Source organism: Psittacula echo, assembly GCF_963264785.1.
Source record: "Psittacula echo genome assembly, chromosome: 9".
Lineage (NCBI taxonomy): Eukaryota > Metazoa > Chordata > Aves > Psittaciformes > Psittacidae > Psittacula > Psittacula echo.
The window spans coordinates 21,687,030-21,701,563 of NC_137745.1; the positions used below are offsets into that span (position 1 = coordinate 21,687,030).

Sequence of the window (14,534 nt, forward strand, 5' to 3'; positions counted from 1 at the left end):
GCTCAGAACGTGGTGGGAGGGCTCTTCTGTTGATGCCCAGACCTTGCTCCTACCCTTGCCTTGGCTCCTATCACTCACTAACCACGGGCCCTTCTCGCTCATGGGGACAGAGTGGCGGCAGGGCAGGATGGCCCGCATCATCCTGCAGGATGAGGATGTCACCACAAAGATCGACAATGACTGGAAGAGGCTGAACACCCTGGCCCACTACCAGGTAAGGCTGTCCATGGTGGGGAGCCCTGAGCAGACATCAGCTGCCTTGAGCCTGAGCATCTCTTCTCCTTCCTCAGTTTGGTCAAGGCCTGGGTTCAGGTCTCCAAACTGTGCTGCTCATCCATGCTCATGGCCAGGAGATCTGCAGCCACTTTCCTGGTGGAACAGGAAAGTTCTATAACTCAAACATATAAACCTGTGTTTATGTCCTTCCATTTAAGGAAGAGCATTCAAGGATGTCCTTCCATTCAAGGAAGGATGTTCAAGGATGTCCTTCCATTCAAGGATGCTCACTAAATAGAGCATCTCCAGGACTCACAGAGGCTGTTTCCTGCTCTGATCTCACTTGGCCATTTTCACACCAAGCAGTCTGGTGTATTCTGGTCTGACCCCTTCCCATGAGCTGTTAGAAGCGGATATGTCGGTCTCCTTTGCTGGAGATGGATGTCCCTGGGTGGGATGCAGTGGAGCTTCACCCCCGGGCTGGTTTCTCCCTGCTGCCTCTGCCCTGCTCATCCCATCTGTGCCCGCAGGTGACAGACGGCTCCTCGGTGGCCCTGGTGCCCAAGCAGAACTCAGCGTACAACATCTCCAACTCCTCCACCTTCACCAAGTCCCTCAGCAGATACGGTGAGCGCGCAGGGGCACCCTCCGCTGTGCTGGCAGGGGAGGCAGCGCCGGGCTGGGCTGGCAGACCAAGGCACAGGGCAGGTGATTCATTAACTGTGGCTCTCGTGAACAGGGTCCTCCAATCCCCGGCTCTCCCGCACCATTTCTGGTGTTGGAAGGGAGCAGACGCCCTCAGCGCATCTCTTTGTGTCAGGCTCGGGGGTGAAACATACGTGTCATGGCTACTGCTAAGGGATCCCCTCCCTTTAATCCCCTTGAAGTCTAATTCAAATAGGCACAGGGACACTTTGCAGTTAAATGAGCAGAGCTGAGGACTGCAGTGAATGTGCTGGCGAGTGTGCTTCAGCCGTGGTTTGGAAGGGGATAGTGTGGTCAGCTCAGACTGACACAGGAAGCATCTGTGATCCTGGGACCTGTGTGTTGGGAGCATGCAGAATCCCTTCCATCACAGTCCTGGCCCCTGTAGCCTTGCATGTAGCCCGGTAGACTGAGGATGGTCCTACCAGAGCTCCCAATCCATGGCTGATCCCAAAGCTCCCGTTTCACAGCCATGACGTGTGGTGGGAAGGGGGATGATGGGGATGGTGTCAGGATGGAGGCGGGCAGGGTGTGAGCATCCCCTGTGCTCGGTGTTGCAGAGAGCATGCTGCGCACAGCCAGCAGCCCCGACAGCCTGCGCTCCCGGACCCCCATGATCACCCCCGACCTGGAGAGTGGCACCAAGCTCTGGCACCTGGTGAAGAACCACGACCACATGGACCAGCGCGAGGGTGACCGGGGCAGCAAGATGGTCTCTGAGATCTACCTGACCCGCCTGTTGGCCACCAAGGTACAGCCCAGAGACAGCTGCTGAGTGGGGAAGGGCAGGGACTTGGGTTCTCCATAAGTTCCTTTATAGGAGCATGGAATGGTTTGAGTTGGAAGGGACCTTAAAGCTCATCCGGTTCCAACCCGTCCCATGGGCAGGGGGACACCTTCCACTAGACCAGGTTGCTCCAACCTGGCCTTGAACACTGCCAGGGATGGGGCAGCCACAGCTCCTCTGGGTAATCCGTGCCATTTGTATGCTTTTAGCATGTCAGATCATGCAGCAAAGGAGGCATCACTGCAGTGTTTTCCCAGTATAAACCACTGAGAAACCAGTAGGGTTACACAGACTGCACTGTGCTTCTCTTCCAGGTGGTAGGAATAGAAGTGAATTTGCTTTCAAGGCCAAGCTCTAGTTAAGGCTCACCTCCCTGCTGGTGCTGGCTGTTGCTGAGTGGTGTTTCTCTCTTTCCCCTCCTCAGGGCACCCTGCAGAAGTTCGTGGATGACCTGTTTGAGACCATCTTCAGCACAGCGCATCGTGGCAGCGCACTGCCCCTCGCCATCAAGTACATGTTTGATTTCCTGGATGAACAAGCTGATAAGCATCAGATCAATGATTACGATGTCAGGCACACCTGGAAGAGTAACTGGTAATGGAGAAGGGCAGTGGGACAGGGGGGTAATGATATCACAGCTAACAATACTTCCAACCCCCCCTTGCAGGCAGCAGAAATATGTCTCTGGAATGGATCCAGGACAAGAGAGGCCCATATCTCTGTATTTCAGGGGTGGGTAAATCCCTCACATGCCTTCCTGCAGCAGCAAAAATCCCAGGAATGCAATGCTCCCTCACCCTTCCATCCCCAAATCCCAGCCAAACGCTCCCCCTGATGGCTGGAGGCAGCAGCTCCCTTCCCACCTCACCTTGGGCAAAGGCTTTCTCCATCTGAGATGCCAGCCCCAATTCCCATCTCTCCTGTCCTAGAGGTGTCTTCACACTCCCTTCCATTGCTCAGCCCTAACGAAGTCAGTGTAAAGCTGTCTCTGCATTCTCCATGGGGAAGCAGGGTGGAGTGGGCAGTGAGACCTCCACCAGTGCCACACTGGGACCAGGGCTGGAGCTTCTGCTCCCCAAGCCCCTCTCTTGGCATTACTCTTTGCTGCTGCCTCACTGATTCCATCTCTCTGATCCCGCTGTTTCTGGTGGTGGTACGTACGTTCCCGTGTGTGGCGTTTGTTAAATGGCAGCCAAATTGCTTTTGTGTAGTTCAGTAACTGTTGGCAATTAGCAGGGCAGGAAAAGAAACATTTTTAAAGGGAGATCTGAGAGTGCAGAAGTGCCTGGAACTGATTTATAACTCGGCTTTCTATATTAAAAGAAGGACTGAAAGCCAAAGGAGGATAAAAAAGCCCCACTCCACAGGGGCTGGGCATGCAGGCTCCTGCATACTAATGCCTGTGCTTATCTCTGGGTGCTAATTCGATGTGTGGAGCTCATTTCTTGAGGCCATTCCGTTCACAAATGAAATATGTACATGCACCCGGTACCCTCATTAGGAAAGTCCTGAGGAATGAAGTGTGTTTTGTCTAAGATAAAAGCATTGCCTGGTGTTGGTACTGAGGAATGACAGAGCCGAGAGGCTTTCTGATGGGGGGAGGCCCTGAGATGCTCCTAGGAGAGGAGAGGGGCAGCGGGATCGGGAATTGGAGCCACGGAGGGTGGCATGTGTGTCAGTATGCAGCAAACATCCAGTTGGTGGCTGGCTGGGAGACCTCCACAGCCGAGAGCTTTGTTTCCAGCATCTGAGGCTGTCTCAATTCTCTTCTGGTGTTAAATGTGCTAATGAGTCCCTTGAGGAGTCCAGTTAGCTCCCTCCTCTGACGCGGGAGGTGTGTGAGATGCCACACGGCGCCTGCAAAGGCAGTATGGTTGTGAGAGGAGGGGACCATGGCTGGTCTGACCCATGGGCTCAGCCTGGGCTCTTCAGGATGAGTGGATCCCTGGAGAAGCTGCACATCTGCACTGCCCTGGTTTGCCTTTGGAGATGTGGGCAGTGCTGTGGCCATGTGAGATTGGGCAGAGGGGAATGGCCGGGATGTTGGCATCCCTGGGATGCTGGGAAAAGCAGCGTGCCCAATTCTGGGTCATGGAGAGCACCTTCTCCATATCCGGAGGTACATATGGTGATGTGTGCCCCAGCAGAGCTTGGTTCAGGCGCTGACCCCCGTTTCCTTCCTCCCTCAGTCTACCTCTACGTTTTTGGGTGAATGTGATTAAGAACCCCCAGTTTGTGTTCGACATTCACAAGAACAGTATTACTGATGCCTGCCTATCCGTGGTGGCTCAGACATTCATGGACTCCTGCTCAACTTCTGAGCACAAGCTAGGAAAAGACTCTCCCTCCAACAAACTACTGTACGCCAAGGACATCCCCAACTACAAGAGCTGGGTAGAAAGGTGAGTAGATTGGGCAATAGCTCCTGTAGGACTTGACAGGGGATGTATGTGGGTGAGGGGACTTGGGTCTTTGGGAGAATTCCTCTTGGCAAGTGTCTGAAGAGGGACTATAGTGATGCTTGCAGAAAGTGATCTTCTTTGGGAGATGATGTTTTCTTGTGATTGTCTCTTAAAATGAGCTTGCAATGACTGCTTGTAAGAGATGTTCGACTTGCTCAAGGGGTGCTAAAAGCAACCTCCTTAGGCTGTCTGATGTTTGCTGATGTAAAAACTTGGTCTGTACTGGGGAATTGCTAACATCTCCCTCAGCTGCTTTCAAAGAGCAGTGAGAAGTCACTCTTGGACTGGAGAAGCCTTTTTTGCACCATGGCAATATATGCAGGTTGTGCTGAAATTACCATTTCCCATCTCTCTTCCATCAGAGCATCTCACCTGGGATCCTCGTGAGAGTACATGCTCTGAGGCAGTGCTTGGGCTGCTGTCACTGTGCTGGGGAGCAGGGAGGGGAGCAGGTCCCCTGACTCCTTCCATCACCCTCCACCTTCACTGTTAGCAGATGAGAGATCTTCTCATGCCCCACTGAATTAATGCAGTGTTAAAGGTTTAGGGTTTGAATGCTACTGATTGCAAATTGATGCACTTGGGCATATTATCCTTTTGGGAGAGAAACCTAGGAGATGCCCTCCACATAGAGGTGCTGTTAAAACCGTAGAATCCCAGGGTGGTTTGTGTTGGAAGGGACCTTAAAGCTCACCCAGTTCCAGCCCCTGCCACGAGCAGGGACCCCTTCCACTGGAGCAGCTTGCTCCAAGCCCCTGTGTCCAACCTGGCCTTGAACACTGCCAGCGATGGGGCAGCCACAGCTTCTCTGGGCACCCTGTGCCAGCGCCTCAGCACCCTCACAGGGAAGAGCTTCTGCCTAAGAGCTCATCTCAGTCTCCCCTCGGGCAGGTTAAAGCCGTTCCCCTTGGCCTGTCCCTACAGGCCCTTGTCCCAAGCCCCTCTCCAGGTTTCCTGCAGCCCCTTTAGGCACTGGAGCTGCTCTGAGGTCTGCCCTTCAGGAGCCTTCTCTTCTCCAGGCTGAACCAGCCCAGCTCTCAGAAATGCTGGTTTCCTGCTGTCCTTTGTGTCATGATAAAACCCAGAACGTGAAACTGCTGCACGTTACCTGGACATCCTGTGGCAGCCGCAAAAGCTTTCTTCTGCAGATCTCCCTTGTACCTTCCTCTTCCTTGGGTCCCTTCCCCAGTGGCCTTCACAGGGTTAAAGGGTGGCCAGGAGGAACTCTGAGTTTTCGTTGCTGGCTGGAACGGGGAAGAGTTGGGCAATTTGTCCCTAACATTCCTCAGCACAGGCAGAAGCGCTGTCAGCTTTAGGAGGTGTCGCTGGGGGTGACCTCTGTAGTGGTGAAGCTGTTCTTCTGATGCCTGCTTTAGTCAGGTCCTCATCTCAAACCACTGCACTCTTGGCAGCATCCAGGAAACCTCTCACATCACTTTCTGGGTGTGAATGAGCCTCCTTGTAGAACTGCCCCAGCATTTTAGCACTGTGTGAGTTCAGCGCTGTGGGATGGAGTGGATCCTCCCATTCATCTCCTCAAGTGGTCTCGCTGCCATCTGCTCCTACCCAAAGTGCTTCAGCTCTGTTCCGTCTCAGCGTTCAGCTGATGATGCTAATGATGCTAATCACTGTACCAGAAACTTCACTGAGTGAGGAGCCATGAGGAGTAATGCAAACCTGGAGGAGACTTGGCACTCTGCAATTCCAGGTGGTGGGAATAGCCAGGGCTCATTTGCTGTGGGGAAAGTTTCTTTTTTAAGAGGGCTGGGGTGAACTTGTCTGGTGTTCATGCACCAAGTGTTGAATTGAAATCAAAGCAGCCTTAGGAGAAGCAAAGCCTTGCCTGTTGCTGCAGGCATGGGGGATGCTGGTGGGTGCAGTTTGATGGCAAAACATGCCAATGGGATGGGAAGGAGGAAGAATGTGTGGTTTAGGAGAGGGTGGGAAATCCCTCAGCAGCAGCTCCTGCTCCTCAAGCATGGTGAGCTGGGCTGGGAGCTGCTCCATCAGGAGCATGTTCCTGATGATGCTGACACATCCATGGACTTCTTGGAGACCTCTTGATGAGCAGTGGTGTTATAGAGGGTGGTTGCCGCATGACATTGCTTGGAGGCTCTTCACCTTGCCTCTGCAGTGGCTGTTCTTGGTGAGTGTTGTGGTGGGGACCCATCCTTCCATGTGTCCCTACCTGTGACCCCCTCTCCTGCTTCTCCCCTGCAGATATTATGCAGATATAGCTAAAATGCCAGCGATCAGCGACCAGGACATGAGCGCGTACCTGGCGGAGCAGTCGCGGTTACACCTCAGCCAGTTCAACAGCATGAGTGCACTGCATGAGATCTACTCCTACATCACCAAGTACAAGGATGAGGTAAGATGTAACCACGTCCCTTTACCCGTGTTCCTGCAGTCACGTGCTTTTCCCTATGGAAAAACACCCCATGGAATGCAGGAGAGCAGTTTAGTCCGTGTCTATGCTTGGTCTGGTGGGGATGGAAAGGTCTGGGAGGCTTGGGGCTAGGCGCTGGAGTAGGCAGCACTTCATTCCCATATTTTCTGAGTGAGTACTGTACAAAACACCCATTTTTCTACCCGTGAGTTCCATGGGGCTTCAGATTTCATGGTGTTCTCTCCCCTATCCACTGGCACTGTGGCTGTACCAATACAGGCAGTATCTGCCTCTGCTCCCCGTGGATGCTGGAGGATGTGGTGGCCTCCTCAGTGCTTTATGAACATCAGGAAGAATGGTTAAAACCCCCTCTGCTGTAATTTATACAAATTAACTTCGTAAAGCACTGCTCAGATCCACATCCAGCATCTTTTTATTAAAGCAATGAAATATGTAACTACAGTAAAATATGGATCTATAGATATAACGTGATACTGTGGGTTTATTGTCCCAATAAATGGGATTGACGACTGCATTTGAACAGTAGCTTATTTAGGTGATAGAGTGCCAGAACGTCTCCTTGCTCAGAGCTGGGAGAGGAAATGGGATCCCCGTCGTACCCTGCAGCAATCCCAAGAGGCATCTCCAGGTGCCTCTTTGATGTGTGAATTTAGGGAGTCCACAGGCTGGTTATAGCGGATCTGGCCCCTGGGTCTAAGATCGGCACTGGGACCATCATGGCCAAAATCCATGTGGGACCAGGTACTCTGCAGGAGTGAGGAGAAGAAGGAGAATCTGTCTTGGATGCAGGGATGGGAGGAAACCCTGGTGCTTGGAAGGTGCTGTGTGGTGATCAGTGTGGGGTTGGTGGCTGCGTACTGATGACCAGTGGCCAAGTTGGATGGGGCCAGGTTGCGGCTTAGAGCAAGCTGCTGTAGTGGAAGGTGTCCCTGCCCGTGGCAGGGGTTAGAACTGGGTGAGCTTTAAGGTCCCTTCCAGCACAAACCATTCCATGACTCTATGACCGTGCTGGTGGGACATCTGTGCCGCTCCCCAGCCATCTTGGGATGGCACATCCTGGAAGCACCCATAGCTCTGTGTGATGAGTTGACTGCAAAGGAGTCTTGGGGTTCTACAGTTTGTGTGACAGCATTATGTCCGCTGTGAGAGTGGAAGAGGAGCAGTTTGGAGGATCCTAGACCTGGAGTGTGGCAGCCACCATCTCTCAGTCATTGTCCCCCAAGCTTTACATAGACTCTTCAAGCCCTGTGTGAGAGCTGGGGTGGGACCATAGGGCATTAATGAGGTGCTCTGTAGGGGCACAGGTCCTCTTCTTGCCCACTGACGGCAGCCTGACATCTGTTGAGTGTCTTGCTCTCCGAGCATCACAAGTGTGTTCACAGCTCTCAGGAACTTCTCTTATTATTTGTAATGGGATTAATAAATGGCAGCTGTTCCTTTTGTTTGTTTTCATTCATTAAGCACAATTATATGCAGCCCGATTGCACCCTCTTTGATGCAAAATGGGAGAGAATAATTTTTCCTGTTGTTCAGAGCAATAATGTGCTGTCATTGGCTGTGAATGAAAATCATAATTAATTTTCATTTGGGTTCTTGCATCGTGGTAATCAGTGGTCCTGGCTCCTTGCAGCAGGTGACAGACCTGGGTCTGTCTGTGTGCTCAGCACAGGTTCCCTTTGCGTTGTTCCTGTAAGGCTGAGATAAGAGGAGCAAATCAGTACAGAGGCAGGTTGTGACCCTTTTGGCACCTCAGCATCCCGGGATACGCAGCTGTCTGATCATCGGAAGAGGCAGAAGGGGAATAGGCTTCTCTTCCACTTCTCAGAGCAGCCTCATTTGGTTGCAGCTCAGACCCCTTTCATGCACGTGGGGTTTGATTTCTGTGTGTTATTATAGTTATTTTATTCCATGTGTAGCATGACAGCTGGCAGGCTGCAGAGATGGATGGTGGGGAGTGATCCTGGTACGAGGTTTGTGGCAGAATCCTTGAATCATGGAATGGTTTGGGTTGGAAGGGACCTTAAAGCTCACCCAGCTCCAACCCCTGCCACGGGCAGGGACACCTTCCACTGGAGCAGCTTGCTCCAAGCCCCTGTGTCCAGCCTGGCCTTGAACACTGCCAGGGATGGGGCAGCCACATCTATGAGTCTATGAACTGCACCGCAGGGTCCTTGCTGCCAGGGGAGGTAAATCAGTGCCTGGCTCTCACTGATGAATTCTCCCCTTGTTGGAAGCTGATGCGGGTGTCAGGATGCATCTTTCCCTTTTCCTTTGGGGAGAGATTCTCCATCGGGCATCCCTCAGTGCCCCAGCAGGCAGGGAGCAGCCTGCTCCTATCCCAGAAAGCCTGGCACAGGGCTGGAGTGTGCCATGGCCGCAGGCTGGAGCGTGGCAGAGCGGGATGCTGCACACACAGCAATGCTGCTCCCCAGCCGCCGGCGCTGCCGCAGCTCCTAATCAAAGGGAGCCGATTCCCCATTAAGAAGTTACCTGTAGGGCTCCTGATGGACTTTGCCTGCCTCCTGGTAAGTCTATTAATTATACAACAGTTTGTTTCCAATTATGCAGCCAATGAAATGGTTAATCAAGTCCCCTTTGACGGATGCCTTGATATTTAATTGCACAAAAATTTGCTCTCCCAACCGGCTCACCCGAGGAGATGAGATTTGTGTCAGGTTTGGTTTTATAAATCAGCTTCTCTGCTCTGCTGGCATCACGTCAGCCAGGCGAGACTCCTGGTGCTGGGAGGGCAGCCGGCCCTTTGGTTTATGCTTCATTACCCCCTTCTCCTTGCTCTGAGCCTCATCCTGCATTCTCCTGCTGTTGCTGGTCCTGCCCCAGCCCTTGGGGCATGGCCCAGGGCAAGGGACAGTCTCTTCATCCTTTGGTCTGTCATCATAGACAGGAGCTTGTTTAGAGAAAGGGGCTTTCAAGGGAGGAAAGCCAACTTTGGGTGTCTGTGGGTGCTCTCCTTGCATAGGACTGAGGGTCCCAGTGAGGCAGGCTTTGCTGGTGCATCCATCTGGTGTCCCACTCCGTTATCCCAGTACCCCCAATTGTCCACCATGGGGAGAGATAAGTGGAGTTTTACCACTGGTGGCAGCTGAAACCTCCTGGATTTGGTCTTTTGTGCTTGTGGAGCCAGTTTATGGCTTGATTGTGGTCTCTGAAATGGAGCCCCTGCCTCTCTAGGACGTTATAGGGTTGTTGGAGACATGGACACGGTGGGAAGGTGTCGTTGACTTGCTTTTGGGGTTCACCCTCCGTTTGGTGATGGCTGATTGTTTTCAGCATTTCCCCACGTGCAAGTTGGCTTCTCATTAGTATCAAGCAGGTCCTTGATGTTACTGCAGATGGGAGGCTCTCTCTGTGGGGTGGCAGCACTTGGTGCTGTATCCTTCACTTTGTGCCTCTTTTGCCCCTTTCCTGTCCCTGTTAGGGATGGAAACAAACGCACACCACTTCCCATGGGACTACATCCCCATACCGTGATGATCCATGGACAACAAGGATCCTCTGCGTAGGAAGACATCTCCTCACCCTCTCTTCTCCCCTCTGCAGATCCTGGCCGCGCTGGAGAAGGACGAGCAGGCGCGGCGGCAGCGGCTGAGGAGTAAGCTGGAGCAGGCGATCGACACAATGGCCTTAAGCAGCTGAGACGGCGGCGGCGCGGAGCCAGCATCGGGGCAGCGGCGGCAGCACGGAACCGACCAGGGCACCCGTGGCCAGAAGAAGACTTTGGGGCTGGGACCGGCCGGACCCACGGAGCCGCCGCGTTCTCCACACGCTTCCCACCAACGAACAAGGAAACCTCCTTGCGCTCCAGCGGATCAAACCCCAACCCACATCCCAACGGCAGCGGCCATAACACCCCCTTGACCCACACATGAACCACCCCCCAGTCCAGCCGGGATGCAGCAGGGACCTTGCACAGAGGCGATGCCAGGGGGATGACAAGGGGGTTACCTGCCCCATGGACCCGCTGGGCATCCCTTGCCTGGGTAGAGCCCACGAGGACGGAGGGTCGGGACCGTGGGGCTTGAGGATGGCTTTGGGATGTTGTTGTTGCTTTGGTTGGAGGGAGGGGGGTGGGCTCCTGTTTTTACTGTACTTGACTTGCTCTTCCCTCCTTCCTCCTGCTGTCCAACCCCTTTCCTCCTCCTTTTCCTCTCTGGTTTTCTGTCTCTCCCCCCTTCTCTCTCTCTCTCTGGCCTTCTGCCGCTAGTGTTAACTGCTACGTTTGCACAATTTACACGAGACAAAATTTTTAATCTAAAGAGAAAATAACAAAAAAAGGGAGGGAAAAGAAAAAAAAAAGAAAAACCCACCCATATTCTACGAAATTTTTGCAATGAACTAACAAAAATGGTTTTAAAGCCTGAGCTAAAGGAGTGATGCTGGGGAGGTTTGGGGTGGGCAGGAAAGGGAGGAATTCCTGAGCTTCGGTATTTCTGAACTATGTCCTGTGCCATGTTTTATTTGAATGTTGTTTAGTGTGGAAAAACACAAAAAATAGGAAAAAAAAAAGTGGGAATTTCGTTAGCTTGAGTAGATGCTCTCATTGAAATGCTGCTGGAATGGGTCTGGAGGTCAGGGTCAGAGAGGAAGGAGGATCCCAAGGTTGGCTTTTACTTTTCTTGGCGGATCACTATGGGGTGGTTGGTGTTTTGTTGGGCCCATCCCTGTTTTCCCAGCCCATTGGCCATGAGGAGGTCTTGGAAGCACTGCCCATGGGACAGTGCTGAGGTTTGGGAGCTGCTGGGGGGTTTATGCAGAGCCAGCCTGGTGTTTGTGGCAGATCCCCTGGTGCTGGAGCAGCCTTAACGAAGCCTCTTTACGTTTTCTTCCTCCCCATCATCTTCCTGTGCTGATGCCGGGGAAGGGACCAGATCCCTGGGGAAAAGGGGAGGCAGCTCCTTGGTGTCTCCCAACCAGGATCCCCATGGCAAACCCCTCCGGGTGGCCACCCCACCGAGGGACCGGGATGCTCAGCTGCATGGGGCTGTCCACCCGGGAAGCCCACACGTGTGCAGGACTTCCCGCCCCACACTGACCTTTCTTTCTCTGTCTTTTCCTTCCTTCTCCACCTTTCTCTCCTCGCTGTCACCCCCTCTCCCCTCCATCACCTCCATCCTGCTGGGGGGTTCAGTGGGAGCCCCGTGGTCTCCCTCAGCTGCCCCCTTGGGAATGTTGGATCCTCGCAGGTTTGTGCTTTCCAGAGATGCAAAGGTGCTGAACGCTGCTCCAGACAGCAGCAGGTGACCAAAAACTTCCCAAAACCACGAGCAAAACCCTCTCCTTTCCTGTACCAAGAGCTCCCATCGCTGCCCAGCCCATGGCACACGGAGCCAGACTCTGCCAGGAGCGAGTGGCTGTCGAAATCCAAGTGGGAAGAAGCCCAGTTGATTTCTGTCCGTTCCCTTAAATCTCCAGTTAAGGGGGGGGAGAGGGGGAAATAATGAAGTTTTTAATTAAAAAGGATAAAAAATAAAGTGTGTATATACATATATGTGGTTACAATCTAATTCTCGTGCCCCAGTGGGGTGCTGTATAGTTACTGAAGGGGATTGGAACCAATATAACTAGGAAATGAATTTACACAGCCAGTTTCAAGCAAACGACTCAAGAGAAGATACCAAATGGTCTGGAAGATGCTTCCAAGCCTTTCTCACCCCGCAGAACAAGCGTTTGAAGCCTGCACGTCTCTCGTTCCGTTGTGATTTCGTTCGGTTTGGTTGCGTTTGAAGGAGGGAACGGATGAAGATGCTAATTCGAAGGGATGATGGAAAAAACCCAACCACCAACCCAACCACAACAGCAAAGCTGTGTCTGCAGAAGAAGTGAGAACTGTGTCCCTCCGATCCCCGAGCCGTGGCTGGATTCCTGAGAGCTGTGGGCTGTTGCATGACTGTGCTAGATTTTAGTCTGAGTTGATCTTTTTAAGGAACAGAAGAAAAAAGACCCTATGAAACAACCCCCCCCCACACAAGTGTTGACTGTTGGAGCTTTCTTTAGACCCGCTTTTCATTTCGTTTCAGATTAATTTGTCACTTTCTTGTCCAAAAGAATCAAAAGAAAAAGGCAAAAAGAAAAGTCCTCAGAGGTTCACATCTCAAACGGGGTATTTGGGAGCCTTAAAGGACGGTTCTAAGTGGCCACTGCCGCCTGCCAGCATCCCCCTTGGGGGGGGTCCTTTGCACACCCACTGCCATGGGGCAGAGGGATGCTTGGGGCTCACTTTGGTGCGAGGTTGTCCCAAAGCTGCTTCCTTAGGGCATTGGTGGAGGTCCTGGATATCGCCTGGAGGATGGTGGCCGTGCATCAATGGTTGTTGTGGTCCGGTGGAAGGGGAGAGGTGGCTTGAAGTGTCTCTGAAAGCAGCGTGGGTCCTGCCTGGTGCGGTGGGGAGAGCATCTTGGGGAGCTTTGGTTTGAGGGAGCCGAAGGTGTGGGTTTTGTGGTGATTGAGAGGGGATGGTGGGACCCTCCACATTGCTGGCTGGAGGGATGGAGATGGGTTGCTAAGAGCATTCCTTGTTGACAAACGAGGGCTGGAAGCACTGTAAGAGCAGAGTTTATTGGCCTGCTGCTTCGCCAGCAGTGATGCTGTGGGAAGCTCCACCTGAACATGAGGAACGTTCCTGTGAGGGTGGCAGCATTGGAATAGGTGCCTGCAGAGGTTGTGAAGTCTCCTTCCCTGGAAATACTTCCCTGGAAATAAAACCCTGGGCCATGTGCTCTGGGTGACCCTGCTTGAGCAGGGAGGTTGGACCAGATGTGGTAGTCCCTTCCCTCATCCATCCTGGGATTCTGTGTTTGCCCCTTGGCCAGGCTGGAGGGACAGGTGAGTTCCTTGGCCATAGTGGGCCCAGGTTGGATTTGAAGGTCCTTGGGGGTCATGCTGGCAGTGCTGTGATGTGGCTGTGCTCTTTGGGCTCCCCTTGTGCTGTGGCTTGGCTCTTCCCACCCTACAGTGATGCTGAGAGCCCGTGGTGTGGTCCTGGGGATGGGTTCCTGTTGGCTTCCTCCTGGTGCAGCTTTGGGGTGTCTGTGGTTTGCTCCACCAAAGGATGCCCCCAGTACCCCCTCACCCCTCCAGGGTCCCTTTGCTCTCTGATGAGTGGTGGTGGTCGGTGAGGTTGGCATTGCGATGCTGCCCGCAGCCTCCGGTGCTCCTTGGTGCTACCTTTGCCTTTCATGTGATGATGCCCAGTGTCCTTAATAGTGCCAGGCAGCCTGTCCTTCCTCCCCCCGGCCTGGCTGGTCTGGCCATCCCTGTCTAACCCTGCCTAGGAACTGGGAAAGGCAGGGAGAGGCTGGGAAGCAGTCCCAGGACTCTTCTTACTGGTAGTATCACCCATAAGGTGAAGCATCCCCAGCCCTGAGCCTGTGTTCTGTGGAGCTCCTGGGGTCCCTCCCTGCCCTCCTCTGCTCACATTGCCTTTTCTCTTCCGTTTGGGGTTCAAACCCAAGTGCAGTCCAGCCTGGAAGCACCCCCAGTGTCCCCAGGAGCCCTGTGTCACCCCCGGGGCTGGGGGACAGGGAGCAGGGGAACAGATGGTGGCATCCTCCCTGGGCTCCCTGCTCCCGACCAAAGCGCACAACGAGCTGTCCTTTAGGAAAGCAACGGGAAACCGAACGTGGACCCAGTGAAAGGCAGAGATTTCATAGTTTTAAAACATGAAATGGGGAAAAAGATGGTGATAATAATAATAATAATGATAATAATCGGGAGTCCTGATGACCTTTCTGTGATTGTTTCAGACTTGAAGCAACAGGCCAGCGTGGCTGGCCGACCGCCCTTTGAGCGTGTAAATATCCTGCTATTTCCTATTTTAATGGTCTTCAGATTTAGTACTTGTAAATAAACACAAGCATCAAGGAGAGATTAAACATTTTTGCTACAGCCCGTGTCTCGCCTGTGTGTTGGGGTGATGCGGGCGGGAGGGAGCAGG

The 14,534-nt window shown here is 53.2% G+C and overlaps 1 protein-coding gene across 1 annotated transcript in view; it reads left to right on the forward strand.

Annotated features, from left to right (window-relative positions):
• Positions 1–10,237, forward strand: part of PLXNA1 (plexin A1) — a gene marked incomplete at both ends in the record, with an annotated part of 89,668 nt that extends 79,431 nt beyond the window's left edge. Inside the window, 7 exons of the mRNA XM_080625509.1 lie at positions 111–214; positions 747–843; positions 1,482–1,672; positions 2,133–2,302; positions 3,898–4,110; positions 6,391–6,541; positions 10,142–10,237. Coding sequence (XP_080481635.1) covers positions 111–214; positions 747–843; positions 1,482–1,672; positions 2,133–2,302; positions 3,898–4,110; positions 6,391–6,541; positions 10,142–10,237 — 1,022 coding nt within the window. The remainder of the gene's footprint in view (positions 1–110; positions 215–746; positions 844–1,481; positions 1,673–2,132; positions 2,303–3,897; positions 4,111–6,390; positions 6,542–10,141) is intronic.
• Between the last annotated feature and the right edge of the window lie 4,297 nt (positions 10,238–14,534).